Source organism: Theropithecus gelada, chromosome 13 (genome assembly GCF_003255815.1).
Source record: "Theropithecus gelada isolate Dixy chromosome 13, Tgel_1.0, whole genome shotgun sequence".
Taxonomy (NCBI): domain Eukaryota; kingdom Metazoa; phylum Chordata; class Mammalia; order Primates; family Cercopithecidae; genus Theropithecus; species Theropithecus gelada.
Genome location: NC_037681.1, coordinates 95,715,917 through 95,742,990, shown reverse-complemented (window position 1 = coordinate 95,742,990; position 27,074 = coordinate 95,715,917). Strand labels below are relative to the sequence as shown.

At 43.5% G+C, this 27,074-nt stretch overlaps 1 protein-coding gene across 1 annotated transcript in view; it reads left to right on the top strand.

The window, feature by feature from the left end:
• TACR1 (tachykinin receptor 1) overlaps positions 1–22,962 on the top strand; it is a 149,873-nt gene extending 126,911 nt beyond the window's left edge. The window contains exons 3-5 of the mRNA XM_025354269.1: positions 15,755–15,905; positions 18,023–18,219; positions 19,719–22,962. Of these exons, the coding sequence (XP_025210054.1) occupies positions 15,755–15,905; positions 18,023–18,219; positions 19,719–20,010 (640 nt within the window). The 3' untranslated portion in view covers positions 20,011–22,962. The remainder of the gene's footprint in view (positions 1–15,754; positions 15,906–18,022; positions 18,220–19,718) is intronic.
• Positions 22,963–27,074: the final 4,112 nt, after the last annotated feature.

Genomic DNA, 27,074 nt, shown 5'->3' with positions numbered 1-27,074 from the left:
CCCACACAGGATAATTCCAAAAAGTTCATATCGATATCTGTTTTCAAAGAGGGAGCATACCTCCTCATCTTGTGAATGCAGGCAGCACATGGTGTCTTGCTTCCAAATACTAGAGTATGGAAAGAAAGAAAAAAGAGTTTCTTCACAGTGGAGAAACCTGACAACGCTGTCTCAGCCTGGAGATCAAGTAACAGTGATAAATAATAATGGCATATACCCTTGATACGATGTGATAAGAATGGCACTTCCTCCCAAAAAGCCATAACCCCATTCTAATCATGAGAAAAACATCAGACAAATTCCAGATAAGGGACTCTCTACAAAATATCTGACCAATACTCCTCAAAACAATCAATATTATCAAAAACAAGGAAAGTCTGAGAAACTGTCACAGCCCAAAGGGGTTAAAGGAGACATGGCAAGTAAATGGAATGTGAGATCTTGGAGCAGAAAAAAAATCAGAGAAAAACTAAGGATATCTGAGTAAAGTGTGGACTTTTAGTTAATAATATGCCAATATTAATTCATAAATTGTGACAAATGTACTACACTAATAACATGTTAGTAAAAGGGGGCATTGGCTGTGGAATAGCCACTGTGAAACTCTGTTTATCTGTGCAACTTTTCTGTAAATCTAAACTATTCTAAAGTAAAACTGTTATTTTTTAAAACTCACTATATTAATAAATATATATATATTTATATATATACTGTATTAGTCTGTTCTCACGCTGCTAATAAAGACATACCTGAGACTGGGTAATTTACAGAGGAAAGATGTTTAATGGACTTAAAGTTCCATGTGGCTGGGGAGTCCTCACAATCATGGCAGAAGGCAAAGGAGGAGCAAAGTCACATCTTACATGGCGGCAGACAAGAGAGTTGGTGCAGGGGAACTCCCCTTTATAAAACTATCACATCTTGTGAGACTTACTCACTTTCATGAGAACAGCACAGGAAAGGCTCACCTCCATGATTTAATTACCTCCCACCAGGTACCTCCCATGACAAGTGGGAATTATGGGAGCTACAATTCAAAATGAGATTTGGGTGCGGACACAGCCAAACCATATTATGTATATATAATTTTTTAAAAGTATGTATACCATACTGATGGCATTCCTTCCCATATAGTTTTATAATTCTTTCCACCCTTAACAATGCTAATCTCTACAATGGAGAATTATTGGGCCAGTTACTTGAACTGTCTCTCAGGGTCAACTGGATTGCACAACTCAAGGGGGTGCTATTTACCCAATAGTCTCTGTGAATGGTGTCCTGAGTTATGCTAAGTGCAGTCCGTAAGCACTTTGCAATTTTCGTACCTGAGTTTTACTATCTGTAAAACAGAGATTGCTGTTGGGAGAACTGAATGAGGTTATATATGTAAAACATTTAAAAGAGAGCCTGCCATATAGGAAACACTGTATCAGCGTCAGCTATTAACATGTTTATGGTGGTGGTAGTGGTAGTTATTATTACTGTTACTGGAATGCTTCCAAATCATGCCCTGAATTTTCCCAGCTCTTTCCATCCAGCTGTGCCCTTATGATGGTTAATTTTACACGTCACCTTGGCAAGGCTACTTGTTAAACACTAGTCTATATGTTGCTGTGAAGGTATTTGTAGATGCGATTAATATTTATGATGAGTTGGCTTTTAATAAGGCAGCTTACCCTCCATGATGTGAGGGATCCTCATGCAATCAGTTGAAGGCTTTAAGGGCAAATGCTGAGATTTTCCAGAAAGAAAGGAATTCTGTCTCAGGACCATGTCAACTTTTACCTGAGTTCCCAGCCTGCCAGCCTGCCTTGCAAATGTTAAACTTGCCAACCCCCACAATTGTGTAAGTCAATTTCTTAAAATAAATAAATCTCAATAGATAGGTAAATAGCTACTTAGAGGCATAGACATAGATATCTCCTATTGGCTCTGTTTCTGCAGAGAACCCTGACTGATACAGCCTTCCAGTCCCAGTCTCCATCACATCTTGCCCAGATGAAAGTGCAGCCTCTCACCAGGGCCCAGGCTTGCATATCAAATCAAAGCCAGATCATATCCCACCCTGCCTAACTCCTTCAGTGACTTAACTTGGCAATTTGCAGGCCCAGCTCCTGACAGCATGGCCTATAGGATCCTAGAGGCTGTGGCCCCCGCCACATCTCAGGGCCCTCACCTCTCAACCCCTCCACTCAAGCCACAGAGGCATTCTGTTGGCTTCTCAAATGTGCCCAGCTCATTTGGACTTTAGGGCCTCTGTGCCTACTCTTGTCTCTGTATCGGGCACCCACCACTGCATGATTCACATCACTGCTTTGACCTTCAGGTCTCTGTTAAACATTACCTTATCAGAGTCCTTTGTGTGGATACCCCTGGTACTCTCTACCACTCCCCTTGTTTGGTTCCTGTATTCACTTAGCACATTTATGATTTTATGTTTATTTGCGGATACATCTGTTTATTATCTGTCTTCCCCACTATACATTAAGCATCTCAAAGGCAGGGACCATGTCATTTCTTTTCACCATTAAACCCTTAGCACCTAGTACAAAATAGAGGGTTCATGAACAATTGGGTGGCTGAACCCATAAGGCCTAGTGGCAGCTATGCAGCCTCGTCTTCCCATGTTCCTCACCCATAACTGAAGATGCTACCTCAACACAGGGCTGGCCTCAAACCTGAACAGGTGACTTTGCTAACAATATATATGAAACCTTTATAAAGCCTAAATCTGCATGATTCAGCATCTAAGAACTGTCAAGTTGAGGAAGCCTGGCTTAATTAGCAAAAGTGATAAAATAGAAATTCCATTAAAAAGTGCCCCCAAACAATTGTCCACCACAATACCTATTTAAAAAAAAAAAAAATCCCTGTCTTAGCTAACCTCCTGCTCTCATAATCCCCTACTGCACCCCTCGGACCCTCTCCAATCAAAACCTCCTCTCCCTCATCCAATCTGCATAGACTTTCTGTCTCAATTGCAAAATTAGCTTAGCTTTTCTTCCAGCAATAAAGACTTTTTTTTTGTAAAAGGAGGAGGTTGCATAAAAGATAGTCCAGAAATTATTAGATTCTCCTTGGCTGCCTTGGGGAGGTAGAAAAATCTGTCAACACTCCCACATTAAAATGTTTGTCCTCTCAAATACAATTCACAACAGACTTCAAATTGATTAATGTAGTATCTTTGATGATTTCTTGTGAGATGCATAAATTGCATTGCCGAATTTGTTAATGGAAACTGAAGACTGGCAGCCTATGTGCCTCATGGCCATGACATAATGGTCTATTGTCTATGCTAAGAAACTTTTGGCTAAGAAACAAAAAGTAGGGTGTTTGTCTTTCCCACATATTTCAGTCAACCGAGAGTCTCTGTGGGCTCAGGGTTCAAGACAGGAACAGGCTGTGGAAATACAAGAATGAATCCGACATAAAATGGAATCCAAGACTTGGCCGCATTCCAAGTCACCCATCTAGATGAATTTCAATCCTGGGCCTGCTTTTTTAAGCTACACAATTTTTCAATAAACTATCTGCCATTATAAAATGCTGCAGATAATTTTTGTGCTTGATGTATTTGTTCATTCTTGAAAAACTGTGGTTTCCCTGCTCTGAGCGACATTTATCCATTCTTCTTCTTAGCTCATCTGAGCAGAAAGAGAAAGAAATGCACAAGGTTGAAATTAGACAAGGACTGATCTGTTTTCCATTCCCATTTCAACCCTGAGTGACTTGAACAAGACAATTACCTTCCCTACAGCTTAATTTTTCCTTTTAAAATGGGGTTAGCAATATCTGTCTTTTACCCGAAGTCCCAGAGGTAATGAGATGAAGTGGAATCCACTCTCCAGAAACACCTTTACAATGAAACTACTGTAGGTAGAAAATATGAAATTTCTACATCTTTTGCAAGCCAATAGCTATTTACATTGTATTGCACTTGATAATAAATTTCCTCAGAAGAAAGGTTCCTGGCCAATTGTTAGTAGTGGCTGTATTAATATTTGTCTTGTGAAGAGTACATATTTTCAGGGCACAGCAAAGAGAATGGGCACTTAGCATGAGGGCTATGAGTCTGGATGCTTAGTCCAGACTTAGAGACATGGATGGCTATTAGTCACAGGCTATTGGGACTAAAGTGTTTTGATTATTTTAAGTGCTTTTTCAAACTCCAGAGAGATGAGAGGAAGTGTAAAATACCAACCAACACCCACATTTGTGGTGTAACTTACCTATATCAAGAAATGTTTACTCATATCCGTTGGCACCAATTGAAGCAGTTTCTAAACAATGTCCCACCAAACATAAGCTTATTTGGAGTGCTTGGCAGAATGATAAAATACAAGTTTCACTTCTGCTGTATGTATCCAATCCGTCTCCCACAACCTCCACCCCCAGCTCAGTGTTCATTCCAGCTGCTGCAGCGAGAGAAGTTCATCCCAGATCTGTCCCTGCCTACCCACCCAGCAAAAAGCCCTCCACTGCAGCGATGCGATAGTCAGCTAACTCAGCCTCAAGCAGAGCACAACACGATAGAGTTAAGAGGGTTTGAAAGCGGGTGGATTATATCAGCAAAACATGTATCAGTACCCACTGATACTCAGAGCAAATGTCATATATCAAATGCAGTCTTGTCCTTAATAGGGTTGCAATATTCCAAGGGAATTTGCAAAACTCATGCTACAGTGGTTTAAAACAAAATACCCCACATACCGGAAAACTGTACCATGACATGGTAAGAAATGTAGGGGTTGGGAGGTGGGCACTGTGTGGCGTGTAATGAATTCTACCTCATAAAATGCATGCTGCTTTCTTGCTAGGTTACTGAAATGCCGGTCACCTAAATGAATACTGATTGGTCCAGGTGCCGGCTGCAGATTGGCGCCACCTGGTGGCAGTTACCTGTCTCACATTTCTGTATCTGGGGCTGGGGGACTTGGAGAACATCCTCAAGAGATTCCAGGAATCTTCAGATGACTGACATCTTGCCAGGCTGGGAAGGCTGACCAGGGAGCGTCATACAGATTCAAGAGGTCCCTTTCTGCCTCCCTGCTGCCTGAGGCAGGGTCTCCCTCTCCACCACATCCCGTTCCCCACCCTAAGAACCTTAACTTACCACTAGGCGCTTTGTGGTTGCCACCAGCTCTGGCCTGCCCACTTGGCTCCACTCTGGGAAACAGTCACTCTCCTTTATTTTCTCAAAGCCACACTACCATGGAATTTTTGGATGAGGCATATTTTACTAAAGATTTGAGGAGTGGAATCAGGGAATTACAGCCTAGGACAAAATTGTGTTTTCTTGAGTCCGCACTCAGATACCACTGTTCTTGCAATGCACTGAGCAGCCATCCCTGCAGGAAATGTCTTGCTGGCTGTGTCCTTTTGCAAGTCCCTCTTCCAACCATGGGGCTCAGGTATACCCATGCTCTTTCTCGCCCCTCTTTCTGTCATGCTTAATGTGGAATCTTTGTCCCTTTTTCTTGTTACCTGTACTCTTGATATTTTTTTCCCACAGAGATCAATTTAGCATTTTCACTCCCCACTAAATTAGGCTTCTGGCCTATTTTTTCCTATCCCAAAATACAGTAAGGTCCCCAGCCAACCCAAAGACCATCTAACTTGTTCTCTCGCAGCAATTCAAAGCCTGCAGAAGCTTTAGAATTCAAGTTTTGTTTGTTTTCTTAACATATCCACCCAGCTGAAATTTCAGGCAAGACTATCAGCCACTTGCCTCCTCAAATACCATTACTGCCCTCCCTCCTCTCCCTAAGCCGACTGGAGTGAGGAGGAGTGTGGGTGAGGGAGCTCAGCTTCTTCCTGCGTGAGTCTGTGTTTCAATACCTCTCGTGAGAGCATTCCCAGACTCTTGAGCCATTCCTGGCAACATACCCTTTTCAGAAAATTTTTTTTTTTTTGCCTAAGACTGCTGCCCAAGAAAGAATCTGTAATGGGGACATGAGATCCAAGGCAGACCAACAGCGTTCACCACTACACCTCATCATGCATGTCATGCTGGGAGGGGCCAGTGGATTTACAACCTGATCTCTTCTGAGAAGCTGACAACCCGGCTGTGAATAACTGAGACCATTCTCTAACCTTCTTCATAAGAAACGTGCAGGTCTGAAGCTATTTTATTTTAAAAACTAAGTAAAATTCAGGACATTCTAATGGTGCAGCCACTATTAAGGGTTCATTTGTTCAACGATTCAAGTCCTGTGTGATCTGAGTTCAGACCACAGTAATCCAGGTCAGTTTCTATCCCAGAAATAAGAGGAGATTTGTACTGCCATAGATAAAGGATGTATTACAAAGTCATAAAAATTGAGATGGTGCAGAGTTGACATCAGTAAGGAGGGATAGACGAAGGAAACAGAACAAAAACTCAGAAACAGGGCCAAGAATATAGCGAATGGTATGTGGTCCAAGTGCAAATTCAAATCATCAGGAAAAGGATAGAGTATCCAATAAGTGGTCCTGGGAAAAATGTAAACGACGTTGGAGAAAAAAATAATTTGGAGTTTCTTCTCATAATACTCACCACAAAATAAATCCTTCATGGGCTGAATAGTTATAATGAAAATAAATAAATAAATAATATCAGTAAATGTTTTTGTGATTTTGGAATGGAGAAGGCCCTTCTAAGTATAATATGATAGACGCCATAAAGAGTTCTTTGCAAATTAGGAAAGACAATGTGAACACCCCAATATACAATTGGGTAAATTATACAAGCAGGCAGTTCACAAAAAAGGAAATGAAAATGATGAAAAAGCGTAATTATTGACATGGTTTGGCTGTGTCCCCACCCAAATCTCATCTTGAATTCCCATGTGTTGTGAAAAGGACCCAGTGGGAGGTAATTGAATCATGGGAGCAGGTCTTTCCCATGCTGTTCTTGTGATGGTGAATAAGTCTCACAAGATCTGATTGTTTTAAAAAGAGGAGTTTCCCTGCACAAGTTTTTCTCTTGTCTGCCACCGTGTGAGATGTGCCTTTCACCTGCTGCCGTGATTTTGAGGCCTCCCCAGCCACATGGAACTGTAAGTCTAATAAAACTCTTCCTTTCGGAAATTACCCAGTCTCAGGTATGTCTTTATCTGCAGCATGAAAATGGACTAATACAATTATAAAATTTTAATTTACAATGAGTTAAGAATTAGAGGACCATGTGTGACCTATCATGTTGGCAAACACTGTGATACTTGACAATGCCCAGTGCAGCTGTGCAAATGAAAGGGTAATCTCATAAACTGGTACAGATTGGCACACATTTTCTGGAAATTGACCATATATATCAAATCTTTTAAAAACCCTTTAACTTAGGTCTGGTGACTTTAATCTTGAGAAATAAAAATGGAAGCAACAACACATATTTGAATATGTTAATTAAAGTATCACTTAAATATTAGAATATTGTAAATAACTCAAATGTACCAAATAGAAGAAATAGAAGACTAGCTATATAACTACGGTACCTCCATGCAATAGAACATTATCGCAGCTATTAAAAATTTTGTTATAGAAATATTTATTGACATAAAAAGATGATTGTGACATAGCATTGTTTTTAAAGTAATCTAACAGTATGCTTATGTGTGTACAAATATGAGTGTGTGTAGGAAGATATAGGAAGGTATCAATCCATTTTCTCAGAATTTATTTCTAGGTGACATGATTAGAAAAACCTTGAAGTTTTTTTCAATGCCTGTCTGTATTTTCAAATCGACAATGAGTATATAGTACTTGTAGTGAGAAACCTATCTATTACAGAATAAATAGGTAAGAAAAGCTCAGGCACTCTCATTCAAGCAGATGCTGGGCCAATTTCTACGGAGGATGCTGTCAAGAGGGCTTCTTGCTGGATGAGGGGGACAAGTATGGTGAGAATTCTAATGTTTTTTGAAACCCGAGATGATATTTTTCTATGAAGTATTTCCTTGGTGCCGATTTGGTGATGAAAATAGAGGAGCACCACATGGGCTCTGCCTATAAGGAACATTTAATCTAATCAAGCAGATGAAATAGTCGTATATAAAAAGTAACCTGGAGAACAACACAACGAAATTCTGACTTGTGCAATTTGAGCAGAGACTGCAGTAAGAATTTGCTTCGTTCCCTGTCTTGTTCATTGGTAGGTGTCAGTGTGGCCTTCCCACTGAGGAGCTGCCCCAGGGGAATTGACTCCACCAGGAGGCAGCGGTGTTTGAGCATGGGGATCCTGTGACACCAGTTCTTCCATGAATTAAATATGTGCGCTTGAGCATCTACCTTGATGGCTCACCCCATCGCGAGACAGGGTGACTCTGGGACATTCCTGCCCAGGACTTGTGTCTGGATGCAGTTGATGGAGGCCTTGTCCTGGCCTGTCTCTGAAGAGCAGAAAGATGGGACATGTACTCGGGTCTCTATAACCCAGGGTAGACATATCCCCTATCCTTTCAACCAGACACACAGACAGCTTCCTTTGGCCCTTGGCCCCAATTAACGACTGCTCTCTCCCCTCCTTCCCATGGCCAAGTGTATTAAGAATGGAGTTTACACCCACTGCCTCTAGTTCCTCACTTCCCACTTGACTCACCTGGTCCATCATCACTTTCTCTGATGATGCCACTAAAATTGAATCTGACCTGGGTCTCTGATGTCCAAAAACAGAGATCAAGTTCCCACCCTCACAAAGGCAGACTCTACCTGCCCCTGGAGTCTCTCTCCCCCGCTCCTCCCTCTCCCCTCCAGCCTTTCCCCTGGTGTTGCCCCCACCCCCTAGATGTGAACCTCCTCTCTTTGCGTAGCCGTCTTGCATCCCCTTGTCTTCTTATGGTTTTTGGACACATGAGGACTCCCAAATCTAATACCAGCCCAAATCCAGATCCAGACATGTAACTACTGGCCCTCAAGGTCAACATGTCCAAAAGACAATCTACCAACTCCCCCCGACAAGCCTGTTCCTCTTTCCTGGGTCCCCACACTAGTGACAGTCACCTTCACTCCCCAATTCACCCAGGCCAGAAATTCAGGTAAATTCTGCCATCCACAGCCAAGTCCACTAGCTCTTCCTGCAAGCCACAGTGCTTCCTGAATCTCTCCCCTCCTATCATCCATCCATCCTGCCACAGCCCTCACTTAGGCCAGCGCCACTTCCTGCCGGGTCCGCAGAGCACCCCAAAGGCTCACTGCCTCTGGGCTTTCCCACCTCCGTCCACTTGCTCCACTACTGCCAGAGCACAAGCATCTGACCGTGTTCATTCTCTGTTTAAAACCACTTCATGGTTTTCCACCAACTTCAGAATAAATCACAACGCTCCAGGCTATCATAAAAGGCCCTTTGTGATTTGCTTCTGTCTTCCTTTCTAGCCAAGTCTTCTGGCACTTCCTCACACAGCCATGTCCTGTTCAGTTCAAATGGCATCTTAGTGCCCGCCTCATGCCAGGCTCCTTCCCCATGCCTTTGCACTTGCTCCCTCCCCTCCCGATAGTGCCCACCTCACCTGCCTACCTCCTACTTGTGTATCAGGGCTTAGCCATGCAATTCTCCTCCAGGAAGCTTCCCTGACCAGCTTGGTTGAATATCTCACCAACGCATTATACACTTACACACATGCACAAAACACTGGACCATTGTATTTAGGTTTATTTTTAATTTTTACATTGTATCTATATTTGAAAAAGGCTCACTCACGCCCCTACTCAATGTCTCCACTCCCCTTGAAGAGGTAACCACTGTCAGCCACTTCCCATGGCACACTCTTCAGCACTACTCCCCTGCAGACTGTGAGCTCCAGAAGAAGAAAACAATTGGAACTCTCCTCAGTGTCCGCAGCCCCTAGCACAGGACCAGATATAGAATAGGTGCTGAATAAATCTTTGTTGAATTTATCGATTAACCAGTTGCAATTTTTGCCTGCCTCCAAGAGAACTTTCAAAGATCTTTGGAATTTGGCTGTAACATCCAGATGTGAGTCAACCAAGAAATACATGAGTATTGCTTTCTTTTACTGTCAAGAAGCCACATTGACCTGCTATTTTTTTTCCAGGAAGTAAAAAGTCAAGAATCTAGCACCATGTTGTGAGAAGGAGAGAGAACATGAGGGACATTTGAGAAAGAGCAGGAGGAACGAGGCTGCTCAGCTAGTATCAAATGAGAGATGGCCTCAAAAGCCCTCAATGCAAAGGGGGCTCTGGGGAACCACAAGTTCATGGTCACCTTGCGTTTGCAGGACCATCCCAGAAGGTTTGCAGATTCAGGTTTGCTTGTGATGTAGGATTAAGTGTGAAAGCTACGTGACCACAGGTTATTCACTGGGTTTAAGGAGGAACTGCATCAGTCGCAGCTACCAGCATCAGAAGTCTCAATGCCAGTGATTCTCAGCCCCAGCTGCACAGGAGTATCACCTGGGGAGCTTCTAGATCTCTGGAGCCCAAAGCTTCACTGCAGGCCAATTAAATCAGAAGCTCTAGAGTGGGATCTACACATTGGAATTTTTCAAGGCTCCCCAGGCAATTCCAATGTGTAACCAAGACCAAGAGCTGTGTGCTTCCAATTGAACATACACAGGAATTACTGGGTAGTCTTGTTAAAATGCATATTCTGATTTGTCCCTCGGGGTGGAGCCTGAGAGTCTGAATCTCTAATAAGCTTCCAAGGGTCACTGATGTAGCTCAGCTTTAGAAGTAGTGAGCAGCATGTCACAAGGGGTATTCAAGAAGATTCTGGATGATTATGTGGTATGGATATTGCAAAGAATGGTAATGCATTGGATCAGGGTTGGGATTCTATCAATGCTCTTTGACCTCTTTGTAACAGCTGAAATTTTCTACCCACCCACCCCTGAACAATATCATCCACAGAAAGTCAATATATAAACCCAGCAAAGCAGAGCTATCTCATTAGAATAAAGATGGAGAACCCAGAGCTGTGCCCTCTTGGCCGCCTTCTTCCCCTACCTTAAGGCACCCAGAGTCTCCACCAAGTACACTATGACAACACCTAGTTATTATTTAATAAACCTATCAACCTTGATTTCAAATCCTGAGGATTATTTCAGAAACTGAAACTATTCTTGCTTTCGACAATGATCCCAGCTATGGGACATAAGGAAACCTAGATTAGTGAGCACCAAGATATTACGGCATTAAGGACAAGGGAATCTGCAGGATTTGAGGCTACATGGTCTGCATTCAGCAAGCTTATCCTGTAAAATGTGTCAAGCCTCATTCACTGCTTACAGGGATGAACAAAGGCATGAAGTTGTTTCTTGAGCCTTCCTTCTGAAAGTTCCGTTGAGTCCATCAGCAGGATTTAATGATCAAAATCATTGTGCTGGGTTCTCTCATGTCTATGACAATCCAGCACATATCTCACCAGCTGGAGGCCAGCCAGTCTCTTCTGTTGCTGCCTCTTGCTGTTGCTGTTATGCTCACTTATAGTGTATCTTTAACCCCAGATCTCTTCTCCCAAGGCAGATATTTATTCTGAGAGCTGATAAAATCCTAACTGGCAGAAATCTAGGAAATAGCAGAATGAAAGCCAAAATAAACATGGAGCCAAACAAAATAAGATTGTGCTGGCTCATTGACCAGCTCTCTAAAATGTGATTTTGACAAATATACACATATAAATAGACGTATCTCCAGTTAATTACAAGATATGGTAAAAAAAATATATATATATATATATACTTTTCTAAAAAGACATCAAGGTAAAAAAAAAAGTATTGAATTTTATATTTTCTAATAATGGAATTTCATTGATTTGACCTACATTCGTTTATAATTTTTGATAAGTTGAACACTGTTTGGATTGACCATTTGTAATTTCTATGTAAATGGGGTTTATCTGAGCAATATTTAGAAGGATGTGTTTAACCTTTTATCTCATCCAAGAATCAAATCTGCCTTTTATTTTTCAGTGGGGATGTGGCACGGGGAGGGTGTAGTTGTCAAGTGCCTCGGGGGAGCAAAAGACTGTGAATCTGGAAACCTAGAATGCCAGCTTAGCTCAATTTTTCTTACATAATTTGTTACTAAATTTATTGTGATAAAATATGTATAACAAAATTTGCCATTTTATAGTGTACAATTCAGTGACATTAAGTAAATTCACGAGGTTGTACAACCATCACTACTATCCATTTCCAGAGCTACTTCTTTATTTCAACCTTTCTGTAACAGCTGAAATGTTCTACCCACCCACCCCTAAACAAAATCATCCCCATCTTTGTCTCAAACAGATTCTGTACCCATTAGACAATGGCTCCCACCTGCTCCCTCCAACTCCTGGTAAACCTCTCATCTACTTTCTGTCTCCATGAGTTTCCCTATGCTATATAGATCATATAAATGGAACCTGGCAATGCTTTTCCTTTTGTGTCTGGCTTATTCAGTTAGCAGAATGTTTGCAGGCTTCATCCATGTTGTCACACATGTCATCACGTCCTTCTTTTTTAAGGTTGAATGATATTCTATTGCATATAGAAGCCACGTTTTGTTTGTCCATTCATCTATTGGTAGGCATTTGGGTTGCTTCCACCTTTTAGCTGTAGTGAATGATGTTGTGTGCAGATTCAAATAATGTCTGTGTGAGTCCTGGCTTTCAATTTTTGGTGTCTATACCTAAAAATAGAATTGCTGGATCCTATTTCTATGCTGTATTTAATTATCCCTATAGGAACATGGAAAAACCAATGTTCCTGACTGTAACACCTTTTAGCTGAAATTAAGCCCATATTTTTTGTTGTTTTCAAATAAATAACAATTACTGTTGCTTCTTTAAAAAGGGAAGGATTTTTAAAAGACTGATATTTATCTTTGCATGTTCATAATGATCTGATCTGTGATTTCACAAAGGGAAAGAGCAGATTGTATTTTGTATTCAGGTATGGTGCGGCCAACAGATCAGGACGTGGTTGCCACTGAAAGACACTTTATTACTCACAGTTCCCAAGCTAAAGGGCCATGGCCCCACACCAAGCCAGGCCACACAGGAAAGCCTTTATTGGGGTTTTCTCAGGGAGGAGCAGGCAAGGCCAGGTAAACAGGTTTAAGATTGGCTGGTTTGAATGACTTCAGCAGCCTCCAGGGTGTAGGAGCTGCCCCTAGTTGTCTGATGCCTGCCTTTGGGTGATTAGGGCAGGAAAATAGTGTCCTACCTTGTAAGAGCCCAAGAAAGCAAGCAAGTGGAAGTATGGGCTGTGTTTCGGTTAGTTTGCATATGAAAGGCATCCAAGTGGAAAGTTGTTTGTTTTCTCAAAGAATTAGCTCTGAAAGAGTCAGTCCCTCCCTGAGCTGCAGGGACCCAGATGCCAAAGCCTCAGATACAGAACCAGAAAACACAGTTAATACACACTTTAATAAAGTCATTAAATCACAGACAACAATGGAGTCCCAATAGGCTTGCATACCTAGGGTCTGAAAGAGTTCTCAGTGCTAGCTGTCTATTAGAATAACTTGGGGACAGTTTCTAAAATGTAATTTCCTGCTCCCACCCGCAAGCCAATTGAATAAATACCTTTGGGCACTGATCATTTTAAAAGTTTTCCTGGTGATTTCTTGTGCATTTGGGGTTGAGAACCCTTGGCCTAAGACAATGTTTCTCAAAGTCTGAATCACAAACAGCAACATCAGCATCTTTTGAGAACTTGTTAGAAATGCACATTCTCAGGCCCACCCCAGCCCTGCTGAGTCAGAAACTGTGGATGGGACCCAGCCCTGTGGGATTGTAGAAGCCCTCCAGGTGATTCTGAAGCCCACTCGAGTTTGAGGGCCACTGGTCCAGGGTAAGGAGCATCAGCGAGTTGACCAGAGTGTCCTCCCATCACACTCCGACCCAATCTCGCTCAGTGCCCTGCAGCAATGTCTCGGCAAAGCTCAGCTGACATGTTTTGGTCACAAACGATTAGTCTGCATGAGGCAGGGCTATTCTTTCAGGTAGGAGAAGTCAGTGCAATTTGGAGGTTTTCAGGTTCTCCCTACCCCTGTAGTCTCCAAACATTTTGCTTCCAAGCAATGCCATTACAGCAACCAGGAGGGACTGAGATCAGCTAGGAAACACAATATGTAATCCCTGCCATGGTGGCTGGAGAGCCCTGAGGCTCCCACAGGAGGTAACAATTCAGAGGGCTTTGAAAGCCAGGTGAGACTGGAGCAGCCTGTCTGCACAGAACACATGCACTCACACCCTGCTTGGTGCAATCTGTGATTTGTCACTTAAGCACTCTTCGAGTATCTTCAAATGCAAATTTGATATGCAGAGGGACTGAATAAGTAGCAAAAACTATGGGGCTTTACAAAAAAGCAAACAGAGTATCTACAAAGGAGAAATTGAGTGAATAAGTGGGTGTTCCTCATTGGAAGAAAATCATTGCATAAAATAAGCATGAATGGTGAACAGAGAGGAAGAAAAAAATCATTGGGTGACTTTTCTCCATTGACAAGAAGCTGGTTTTCTGACATCACAGACCTGAATTCTAATCTCAACTCCTCCCTTTACCAGCTGTGAATTTGAGAAAATTAATTAAATTCTAAATTTGGTTTCCTCGTCTACAAAATGGGATTGATAGTACCTACCCAATCATTTGCTTAAGGATTAAATAAGATAATGCTAGTAAAATGCTTGGCTTTGTGCTTTTTATCAACACTCAAATTTAACTACCATTTCTGCTATTAATACTGTCATTAGCATTGTTATTTGCACAGTGACCTAGAGGAAAGTGCCCCCAAATATTAGCTGCTCTTCCTAGTATTATTATTATTAGGAATTCAGAGTATCTCCATTGTACTCATATCTAAGAAAAGGGCTGTAACTAACCAGACAACCCAAGGACCCCCAACCCCCAAGAAAAAATACATTTTCCCAAAATTCAAAAACCTAATTTAAGTCTTCTACTTAAAAGAAGCCTTCCCTTTAACAGAAAAGGATAAATTGTGCTGCTGTAACAAACCTCAACATTTCAGAGGCTTAACACCACAAAGGTTTATTTCTTGCTCATGTCCCAGTCAAATGTGAGTCAGTTGGCATCTGTCCTCCGAGGGGTAATTCAGGGACCCAGGCAGCTTCTATGTGAAGATATATTCTTAAAGCCTAGGCTTAGAAATGGCTTATGCTATGTGGCTTTCACCCACCCACTAATCCTAGTTCTAGGATTAGTCTTATCTCTCTCATTCAAGCTAATTATTCTGATACGGATAAATCCACTTATCACATAGCATGAACTGGGCCTTATCAGCCATCACGGTAGTTCTCAACTGAATGTACTAGTTGGTGTACAACGCTGTACTAAATTGAGCATAAGTGTAGTCTGGCAGGCATGAATTGAGTGATATAATTACCTCCTTCATTTAGAGACCGTAGTTCTATTAATGTAGCCTGAGTTTGCATTTTTTGCGGGGGGGGGGCAAATGATATTGAACTGATCAACTGAAATTGCCATGGGTATACAACAGATTCAGTGCCCTGTCATCAATGTTTTCTTTTTTTTTTTTTTCAATCTGAGCAGGAGTATTCATTATGGAAGAAGTCCACAAGAAAAACATAAATTGAAAAGATTTGTTTTCTGTAGTGTATTCATTAGTATCACCTCTCCACCCTATGCAGGTGACAAGTCTCCCTGGAGTGTGCTTTATAGCCCAAGCTCATTAATGGCAAATGCTGAGAAAGGTAGCTGCCAAGCCTTGACTGCCCCTGCAATAACAATAACAAACAAAAAAAAAAACTAAAACAATAAGTATCTTATACTGACCTTTCTTGTTTACCTTGCTGTAGGTACCACATCTGCGTAACTGTGCTGATCTACTTCCTCCCCCTGCTGGTGATTGGCTATGCATACACCGTAGTGGGAATCACACTATGGGCCAGTGAGATCCCCGGGGACTCCTCTGACCGCTACCATGAGCAAGTCTCTGCCAAGCGCAAGGTGAGCAGGGGGCAGGCAGAACCGACCCACCCTGGCACAGACAACAGGCTGTCGAGAAGGGACGGTACACTTGTGAGCCCCAGAGGCAGCAAGCACAAGATATCCCTAGGTCTGGGGAACAACAGAGAGGAGAGGAATCTTTCTTCAGTGTCTTTGGAACCCAGATCTGGCTGGACAGGCATGAGCCACCTCGCTTGCTCTTTAAGAGTAATTGCAACCTGTTGATCCATTAAAACACACACACTTAAATAAAAAATCAGCGAAGAGTGATTTGGTCCTCTTTTTATTATTTATTTAAAGTTTGACAAGATAATACATTCATGTAGTTCAAACATCAAAAAGCATTCAAAGGAACAAAATTATAGTGACGAAGAATGGATCGGGGTTGCCAGGAGTCAGTGTTTGGGGGTGCTTGGGAGGAGTGGCCTTCAAAGCAAGAGCATGAGTTTCTTTGCAGTGATGGAGCAGCTCTGTATCCTGACTGTGCTTGTGTTTTTATCTATACCTGTGATGGAATTTCATAAATCTATACACCAAAAAAAGAGTGCATGTAAAAATTGGCAAAACCCAAATATAGTCAGTAGTTTGATGAATGGTCAGTGTCCTGGTTTTGATAATGCGGGATGGTTATGTGAGATGATATCATTGCAGGAAGCTAGTTGAAGAGTACCTGGAATTGCTTTGCACTACTTTTGCAACTTCTTGAGGGCCTTCAATTAGTTCAAAATGAAATATTTTAAAAAATTTAATTCTTATCATGGGAAGCCTCTCTCCCTTCTAGATCTGCCATCTACCCAGGTCCCAAGCTTGCACACACACACGCACACATGGGCACACACAGATATGCATACAATGCTAACCATTGTTATTTGCTTCTTAACCTTTCTAGATATTGGCATTTATAAGCAAGTAAATATACATATTTTCTCTTCTTTTTTACACAAATAGTAAATACATGCTGTTCTCACTTGTTTCACTTAAAATTGACAAGATCTTTGAAAATCAGTATATAAAGAGCTTTCTCATTCCTTTTTTTATTCTTTGGTAATTCTTTGCATAGTATTCTCTGTTGGTACTTCTCTGCATAGCATTATATGAATGCTGTAGAGTTCTTTGCTAAAGATGTCTTGGGAAGGGGTTACATCGCCTGGTGTCTTAGTCCATTTGGGCTGCTATAACAAAATGCCTTTGACTGGGAGCTTAAAAACAACAGAAATTGATTTCTCACAGCTCTAGTGGCTGGAAGGCCCAAGATCAAAGCACAGATAGATTTGGTATTTCAGGAGGACCCATTTCCTGGTTCATGGATGGCACTTTCTATGTCCTCAGATGGTGGAAGGGGGGAGGGGTCTCTCTCAGTCCTATTTTATAAGGGCACTAATTTAATTAATGAGGGCTCTGACTTGAAGACCTAATTGGTTCCCAAAGGCCACCTGCTAATGCCATTACCTTAGGGGTTAGGATTTCAACATATAAATTTGAAGCGACACAAACGTTCAGATCATAGTATCCAGTATTCACAAAACCTTCTTTTAAATCGCTTTTAAACATCTGGTGCTCCCTGAATGCAGCTAGTCAAATCTTTTCCCTTCTCCTTCCCTCCTCCTCAGTGTCCAAACCAAGCAGCTTGCCCTAGCTCACTATGTCTCCCCTTGTCCCACCCCTTCTGTTGTGCCCGCCCACCCAGCCTGCTGCCCCAGGCCTTTCCCTCCTGAACAACCTTTCACGTTTGCTCATTAATTTGTCTCCCTGGGTTCCTCTAGTCATGAAGAATAATGTAACACAGTAGTCCCCAAATGTAAGTATGCATCAGAAGCATCTGAAAGGTTTGTCACACCCAGAATTTGGGTTCCTATCCCCAGAGTTTCTGATTCAGTAAGTCTGAAATAGGGTCCAAGTATTTGCATTTCTAACAAGTTCCCAGGGGATGGTGATGATACCGGTTCTGGGACCACACTTTGAGAACAGCTGACTTAACCAAAGTCCTGTAGCACCTTCTTTTAAATACTTCCCGCTTTATCCCATACTGTGCACAGTGAGGGCATGGGAGGAAAAAGGAAGCAGTCATGAGAGAGGGGGATGTGCTGGTGGTCTCACCTATCTCACCCTCTTGCCAGGTGGTCAAAATGATGATCGTCGTGGTGTGCACCTTCGCCATCTGCTGGCTGCCCTTCCACATCTTCTTCCTCCTGCCCTACATCAACCCAGATCTCTACCTGAAGAAGTTTATCCAGCAAGTCTACCTGGCCATCATGTGGTTGGCCATGAGCTCCACTATGTACAACCCCATCATCTACTGCTGCCTCAATGACAGGTGAGGATCCCAACCCCATGAGCTCTCCAGGGGCCACAAGACCATCTACCTCATCCTAAATGAGTAAACCCAGCTGTGAGACAAGAGGGACAAGCGGGGACTGCAGCTAACTTGTCATCACACAACTCAGCCTGGCTGATTATCACCATCCAGGAATGGGAGCCCAGAGTGGATTGATTTTCTTTTTTTCTTTTCCAAGGGGAACCAGAAATCCATATTATTGTCCAAACTCTTCTGATTTATAGATACTGGCAACTAGTGGGGGAATTAAAAACTTCTGTGGTTAATGCATTGTAAGGCAGGTCTGCAAGCTGGATCTAGGCTCCAGGCCGTGGCGTGTGAGTTTGTTCACTCTGCTCTGTGGATCCAGTACACAGTGGGCTATGCATGCAGAAAGAATTCCATCCCCGCACAGAGCACATTTGCCTTCTCTAATCTCTCACTGTCCTCTTCCCATTTCATCTTATGATGTGAGCAGCTTTACCCACTTTCTTCCAGCAGTTCCAGCAGGACAAGGTAAGGCAAAAAGGAGTTGTGACCCCAGAGGCCCCTCACTTTGTCAAATGGGTTGGGGAGAGCCATCCTGCAGCAGAAGCCAACGTCAGAGAAGTAACAGAAGGCAGAGCCCTTCAGGAATGGTGGTCAGCGGTAGGGAATTCACCATGGGGTGCAGAGGGCTCCCAAAAGCAGTCTGGGACACACAATGGCTGCAGCACAGTCTGTCTCCAGAGCACCACCAGCCTCCGGGTGGGGAAGGAGGCGGGAGAGGAAGGAGAAGAATAAAATGCTTGTTACCATCTTTATATCCATCAGTCCTCAGCCTGTAAGGTGCCTTCTGTGAATCAGACACTCGGGTACTAGGAATTTGGGGAAAGACCTTCTCTTCAACTTGTCCAAAGGGTCTCTGTTAGTCTAACTCACAGATTCACCCTTATTTCTAAAAGTTTCATGACCCGCCTGCACTTTTTTTTAGGTTAAATCTAGCAGCATACCTTTAAGTAAAGGTTAATTCTTCCTATTTAACAACCGGAGAAACTGAGGCACACTGAAGGAACATGATGGCGGAGAGTCCTCCTTCAGTCAATGGGCTACTCGAGGGGAAGGACTGAATCTTGATATGTGTTTTTACCACCCAGTAACTAGCACAGCGCTGTGCACATAGTAAACACTTAGTGAATGTGTTTTGTTGATGTAGAATTGACCCAAAGTCTGCTGACCCCATGTGGGGGGAGACAGCATAGTTCAGGGCCACCCCTAGTAAAGACATATTTCACATAAAGTTTGTTCCAGTGACGGATTTTTTTCTAGTCTTGGATTTGACCTTGTTGACTGACCCTTAAGCCTTTTTGGCCTCAGCATCTCCAGCTGTGAGTTAATTTTAAAAACAATAACAGAATCACGCTTGGGTATGTCCATGTGTTAACAAGCTGATGCAATGGTAGGCAGCCCTCTGAGCAGGCCATCCCAAAGGGTCACCTCTTCATCTGCTCACTCTCCAGGTTCCGTCTGGGCTTCAAGCATGCCTTCCGGTGCTGCCCCTTCATCAGCGCCGGCGACTATGAGGGGCTGGAAATGAAATCCACCCGCTATCTCCAGACCCAGGGCAGTGTTTACAAAGTCAGCCGCCTGGAGACCACCATCTCCACAGTGGTGGGGGCCCATGAGGAGGAGCCAGAGGACGGCCCCAAGGCCACACCTTCATCCCTGGACCTGACCTCCAACTGCTCTTCACGAAGTGACTCCAAAACCATGACAGAGAGCTTCAGCTTCTCCTCCAATGTGGTCTCCTAGGTCACAGGGCCTTTGGCAGGTGCAGCCCCCACTGCCTTTGTCCTGCCTCCCTTCATGCATGGAAATGCCCTTCATCTGGAACCATTAGAAACACCCTCACATTGGGGCTTGCAAAAAGGGTCAGTATGGCTTAGGGAAAACGTTTCATCCTCAAGTCAAAAAAAATCTCAATTCTTCCCTATCTTTGCCACCTTCATGCTGTGTGACTCAAACCAAGTCATTGAACTCTGCTGAGCCTGTAAAATAAAAGGTTGGACCAGCTTTTCCCAAAAGCCCATTCATTCTACGATTCTGGAAGTGACTTTGGCTGCATGCAAGTGCTCATTTCAGGATGAATTCTGCAGCACAGCTGCAGACCCGGAAGACTCATTTTCCTGGAGCCCCGTGTTACTTCAATAAAGTTATTTCACATTAGCCTCCTGCAGCTGGAGGCTCCCATCACCCCAGCCTACACTTGACAGGATGAACAAAAGAAAGCGCCACATAACATCTAAATGAAAAATTTAGCCCTTTCTTCAAAGCATCTGTGAAAAGAAACATATGTATTCCCCTTTTTGGCATCTCAGTATTTCAGTGCATTTACACATCATGAGATTAAGAACCTCGAGCTTCCACATTATGTCCCCAGTGACTGTCCTGAGCAGCTGACGCAAGCAGAATATATCCACTGATACCTGCTAATGTCTCTTACAGACCAGGAGTTGGTAGACTTGCACTACATTTAATGTGTAGCTGACCCTCTTTTCCTACTTATAAACAAGAAGGCTGAGTTAGATAATCTAAGTGTTCCTTTGAATCTTAACATCATATGGTTCAACGTTGTATGGGGGTTTTTTTGTTTGTTTTATTAAAAAAAAAAAAAGAATAAAAGAATAGGAGCAGTGAGTTTCATAAATAATACCCAGTTCCTGGAGATGTAGCAACTGCTAAGGCCATCTGTAACTATCCATCTCAGACATTCTCCGATTTGTCTTAAAATCCTGAGTACATTCCTTCTCCGGGAAAGTTTTGGCTTTTGACAGAGCAGAGGACTTCGTGCCAAAGCCTACATCCATCCAGTTTTAGCAGGTTGAATTTCACCGCTGCAGAACACTGTCAGAGAAGACAAACATGGGCTTCCTGCTTTGACCTTTTGGGTATTTTAGGGTGGGGGCCCTAACTTTGATTCTTAATTTTACACTCGCATCGTGCTCATATGTGCGACAAGCAAGAAGGCTGCACTTTGCAGCTGCACTTCTGGGAAGAGAGCATCTTGCATCTTCCCTTCAGACTCTCTGAATGTCTCCTCCCTGCCCCATGGCTTTGCCAGCTTCCTGTCTCTACAAGATAGAATGACTCATCAACCCTAAAGGACAGTCAGTCTTCCAAGAGCCATGAACTGAATGCTTTGAATCCTAATTCGGATTTAGAGTTTCCAGAAGATGAGCACGCAGTTTTCTTTTTCTGTCTCCCAGATCTGTGTTTTGTCCAGATTTGGCTGGAAGCAGAAGCTTCGTGTAACATCCATGAATGTCCTCCTGGTAGTTTACATAATGGGTGCACATGTGCCACATCCATACCATTAAGGGGAGAACAATGCACTGTTTACAGCCTTTGCCAGTCCTGTTGGCTCTAATTCTACCAGGGCATCCGCAGGCCTGGGGGAAGACGCAATAGTATAAGCCAGAAAACCTCGAGAACCACATTCTCCAAAGCAGCATAGGAAGTATTAAATAAACTAAGTGAAGCCAGATCATTGCAGATATATAAATGGGAGACAAAATTTAGCAGCAACAAAAGTTAGTGCCCTAAGCATTAGTCATACTTCCAAGAGACCCTTGCTGTGTATGGATTACTCACTTTGGAAGGATGTAAACAGCTAACATGATTATGAGAAGTACCTAAGAAGCCGGTGTCAAGAAGTTGGGGACATCCCATCTATGGAAGAGAAGGTTGGAGTTGAGCTCAATGAGGATTAACTGAGCGCCTGCTCTGGACTTTGCCCTGAGCTGGGGACACACAGCCCCTGCAGCTCTTGAGGAGCCCACCTTATTGGCCATCACTAACTAACTCACCAGTCCTAGTGAGTCCAAGGTGCCCAGCAGTCGTGGAGGCATCTGAGAGGACAGATTCTCCACAGTGTTCTAAAAACCCACGCTCAACATGGGCAGTCAAGCCAAAGACTGGGATCTTTGGCGAGCCTCTGGAATGAGAGTTCTCTGGGGTACTTACAAAGGGAGCTGTCAGTCATTCCAGGGGACCTAAAGGAATAAGGTTGAACAGCATCATCTCTGTGCATAGTAAAAGGGAATGTTGCATGGTCCTGGGCAGTTTCCAATATGGCAAAGCATCTGCTTGGAGAGTGCCAGCAAGCCTTCCTCTGACCCAGTCTCCAATGTCCACTAACACAAAAATGTCATCATCTCCCACATGTGAGAAGCACCGTGATTTGTACTGTGCATGGGTCACATTCTTATTCTAGAAATGCGTCACCCTGTGTTTATCTAAGTGTGTTTCCTTGGTGTAATGTCCAGTAGTAATAGAATATGAAATATCAAGGAACCATCTTTGTTATGTGACTTTCAAAATGTGAGATCTCGTTGCTGACACTGTGATATTTGTATTGTGCCGATCTCTTCCTCCTCCTCCTCCTCATGCTTTCTCAGGGAGGAGCCCTGATGTATGTCCTGAACTCACAGTTCCTAGACCACACTAATTGAGGAGGGGAGTGGGGAGCCTTTATGAGAGGAGCTAGAGAACAAGAGTCCTTCCCCTCCTTATGCCCCAGGAGAATACTAAGAGATAAGGACAGAGTGGAATCCTGGGGAAAGGGGACTCAGGAGCTGACCTCACTGGCCTAATTTGTGGGGAGAAGAGTATAAGTGGAGAGGGGCCATTCCTGAGGTTTCCACATTTTCAAGCCTGGGGTCCTGGAAAGAATATCTACACAGAAATAAAGTATGTGTTTCACTCTCTCACGCCTCTGTCTCTTCTCTAGGGGTCCTAAACATCCTATAGGACACTAAATGGGATGGTACTAGGAACCCTAATAACTTGCGTAGCTAGAAGGATGGAATCAATGTTCAGCAAACTCTTACCTCTGTGATAAAATGGGTTGGGAAGACGTGGGAACTGTTCTCAGGTTGAGATCTGGGAAGGGAGGTGGGATTATGTGAAATGACAGTGATGTTGCCTATGAAGAGAGCTGTGTCAGGATGCAGACACGACAATCGAGTTATAAGCACAAGAGTTTTCATAGGACAGGAGGTTGGGGGAAATAACATCTGAGAAAGACAACGGGGAAAGAAAGCAGCAGTACTCAGAGACAGCCTTCAGACCACCATGCCAATCTGACACCTGGGAAAAAAGGGGTGGTTAGGAAGAGCCTTAGACTGTAGTGCAGCTCCCAGCCCAACATGTGCAAAGATTGCCCAGAGAGACACTGCATGTTAGCAGAAATGGCTAAGCCTGATGCCCTGCCGTGCTCAGCCACTGGCTGGGGCTCTCTGGGGAAAGTGCTCTGTGTTTGAACACCATGGTGGATGCCGAAGCCCTGCAGCTGGAGGCTGTCAGCCAACTGCCCTGCCATTCTTCCTCAAAGAGGGATCTGAGCCATGTACCTCCACAACTACCACCCAAGCTTTGATCCAGCCCCCTGTGTTTGAAAACACATGTCAGGAAACCTGTGGCAGGCTTTGAAACATCAGTGATAATCCCTGTGAGCCCTGGCAATCTGCCTCGTACACCTTGGGTTGCCTGTCCCCTGTGCCACCTCACCCCCAGCAGCTCCATCAAAAGAACAATAAGCAGCTGGTAACAGACTTGTAGTGGCAACAACTGCAAAGGCACTGAAAGAGGGAGTTTTGAGAACATAGACTATCCAACACAGTTAGTATCAGAAACAAGTAATACAGATGTTTTATTTAAATCGAGGCATCTTCAATGGGAGTACGTGGATAAGCTTTAAGGAATCTGCAAGTCCCCTCCAAGTTCCCCACAAATCATATGTAAAACATTGTGTGTGTTTAATAAGAGGTGCAATTAAAGCTGAATCTTCTCAAAAGAAATCATTCACCCTCTGTTCCCCAGGAGGAGGAGACAATTTAAATTGTTTATAAAAGAGTGGCAAGAACTGGAGACTTTCAGAGCGGCGAGAGGCAGATGAGCCCTGGGAGAACCAGAATGGTTGCTGGGAAGCTAGAAACAGCTTTGGAATAAAATCATAGCTCACCTCAGATACTCAGATGAGTTAAAGCTGTAAAATGTCATTTAAAATATTTTCGGCAGTAAAGACTCCAAATTCATAACGAAGGGGTATGCTCACTCTTCCCTTGTTAGCTAAGGGAAGACTGCGAATTGAAGAAATTACAAATCAAGAAATAACTCAGGATGCGGAGTGCAGACATTCCCGTGCACAGTCAAAGTCGTTTTCACTTATTCCTAGGCATGTGTGGCCTGCCCGCACAATGAAAGTGCTCAGCCTTGGGCACCACACCTGGCTTTAGTAATACTCTCTGATGGAGCTCCTAAGCTCAGAATCCAAGAGCAGTCTTTCAGTCACGGCTCCTAGCACAGTGTGTATGGTGGGGACACACCAGGAATGTTCTCCTTCATCTTCAAAGGTGAAAGGAGCAGCTGATTGTAGAAGTTGTTTCCCTGAACCCCACAGGCAATGCTCAGAGACACTGTTCTTTATTTCTACCCAGTTCAGGAAAACAGAGGAAGAGGACAGAGGCCATGGAGCCTCATATCTCACAAGCACCAAATTCAGCATCAAGGAGTTGCATACTTTGGTCCTGGCTTCTCTCTCAAGCAGGGCAGCTTGCAAAGGGAAAAGACTGATAATTAGAAACAAATGACTAAACAACATCAGCAATGACATGAACCCTAAGGGCCAGCTGCCCTGTCACAGTCACTATCTGATGGCATGTTGGCTGTACATATTCTAGTAGCTGCAGAGATTATCATACGGATTCAAAACTAGGCTTCCTACATTTTGTGTATCTCTCTCTCTCTCTCTCGCTCTCTCGCTCTCTCTTCCACCTTCCTTCCTTTCTTCTTTTTACTTCCAGTTTCTGTTCGTTTTCTACTCTTTCATCCAACACTGCTCCCATCCCTGGAAGCCCACTCCTCCCAACGCTCTCTCTGCTGAAATCTCTAGGTTTTATCTCACTACTCTAGATGCTTTACTGGTGCACTAATTAATAGAAGACTTGGTATGTGTTATATTATAGACTGCAGCTTTGTGTCCCCCCACCCCACAAATTCAAATGCTGAAACCATCACCCAATGCGACGAGTCGAGGACTTTGGGAGGTAATTAGGTCATGAGGGAGGTGCCCTTGTGATGGGATTAGCCCTTTATAAGAGACACAAGAGAGCTTGTATCTCTCTCTGCTCTCTGCCATAGGAAGGACAAGGTAAGAACATGGCCATCAGCAAACTAGGAAGAGTGCCCTGACCAGAAACTGACCATATTGACACAGTGACCTTGGACTTCTAGCTTCCAGAACTGTAGGAAATAAATCTCTATTGTTTAGGCCACTCAGTCTATGGCATTCTACTATAGCAGCCCCAACTACCTAAGACAATGAGAACCTACCCATCCCTACTCACAAATTCCCCTTATCCATCTCTCCGAAGCCCCTCACCCATCATATGTAGTCACCCGCCCACACTTTCCCTTTATTCCCTAACCCTCTCACCCACTTTCCCAAACTGAGATGGCTTTCACCGCAGGATGCCCAAGTCGGTCCCAACACTAAAAAGAAGCAGCTGAAAAGAAGAAGGCACTACAACTGTTCTACATCAGCATGCAGGACCTCAGAGCTCATCCCCAGCGATCGCCACGGGCAGGCAGCCCTTGCCTTTCCTGTGTGCTCCCCTCTTGCTGCAGAGCTCTTTGGCCTGGGTGTTCATCTGTATACTAAATGGGGTGGGAAAAGGCACACAGCACAAGGTACCCCCAAGGTCCTTGCTTGATAGAAGAAAAGGGCACATGAATGAAAATAGAAATGTGTGCTCCCAAAAAGTTGGAAGCTCTGAAAAGTGGAAGAACACAACTGCTTCCTTCTCTCTCCCCATTTCAAATGTTATAGTAATTACTATAAAAATAACAGGCATTACTCTGTAGATCTTGTGCCAAGCACTGTATGTGCATTATCACATTTAATCCTCATACTCCATGAAATCAGTATCATTGACCTTAATTTAATTTGAGAACAATGGGGCATAGTTGAAGTAATTTCTCTGAAATTTCATTGCCAGAAGTGAATCTCAGTGATGACCAATTCCAAAAGCCCAAGGTCTTAAGAAAGATCCTCGGCCGGGCGCGGTGGCTCAAGCCTGTAATCCCAGCACTTTGGGAGGCCAAGATGGGCGGATCACGAGGTCAGGAGATCGAGACCATCCTGGCTAACACGGTGAAACCCCGTCTCTAGTAAAAAATACAAAAAACTAGCCAGACGAGGTGGCGGGCGCCTGTAGTCCCAACTACTTGGGAGGCTGAGGCAGGATGATGGCGTGAACCCGGGAGGTGGAGCTTGCAGTGAGCTGAGATCCGGCCACTGCACTCCAGCCTGGGTGACAAAGCGAGACTCCATCTCAAAGAAAAAAAAAAAAGAAAGAAAGATCCTCTTCTGTCTCTTTTGTTTATCATATTCCTGGACCTCTATCCTTTTCTTAAAGATGCCCAACCCAGGCTGGCATGACCTCCCTACACACATTGCCAAGAAGCTAGTTGATGTGGTAGTATTTCAAGGAGCAGCAAGCTTCCGTAACCCCATTAGATCATTGGACAAATATTTCAAAGGGTAAATTGTCTTCACAGTCACTATAGTCATCCCTACAATTAGGTAAGATCTACAGCTGGACTCTAACTACGATTTGAAGAGTGCTTACCAAGATTTCCCACTGAAATTCATCTTGGTACATTTAGTCTTGAGTGCACAAAATTCCCTAGATATGTATTTCCTTGGAGAATAAAGTCTTCTTTTAGAAAGACAAATGTCACTGGGCAGGATAATATCTCATGTTTACAACTAACAAGTTAGATATCCATGTTCTGCCCATAAGGCCAAACTCACC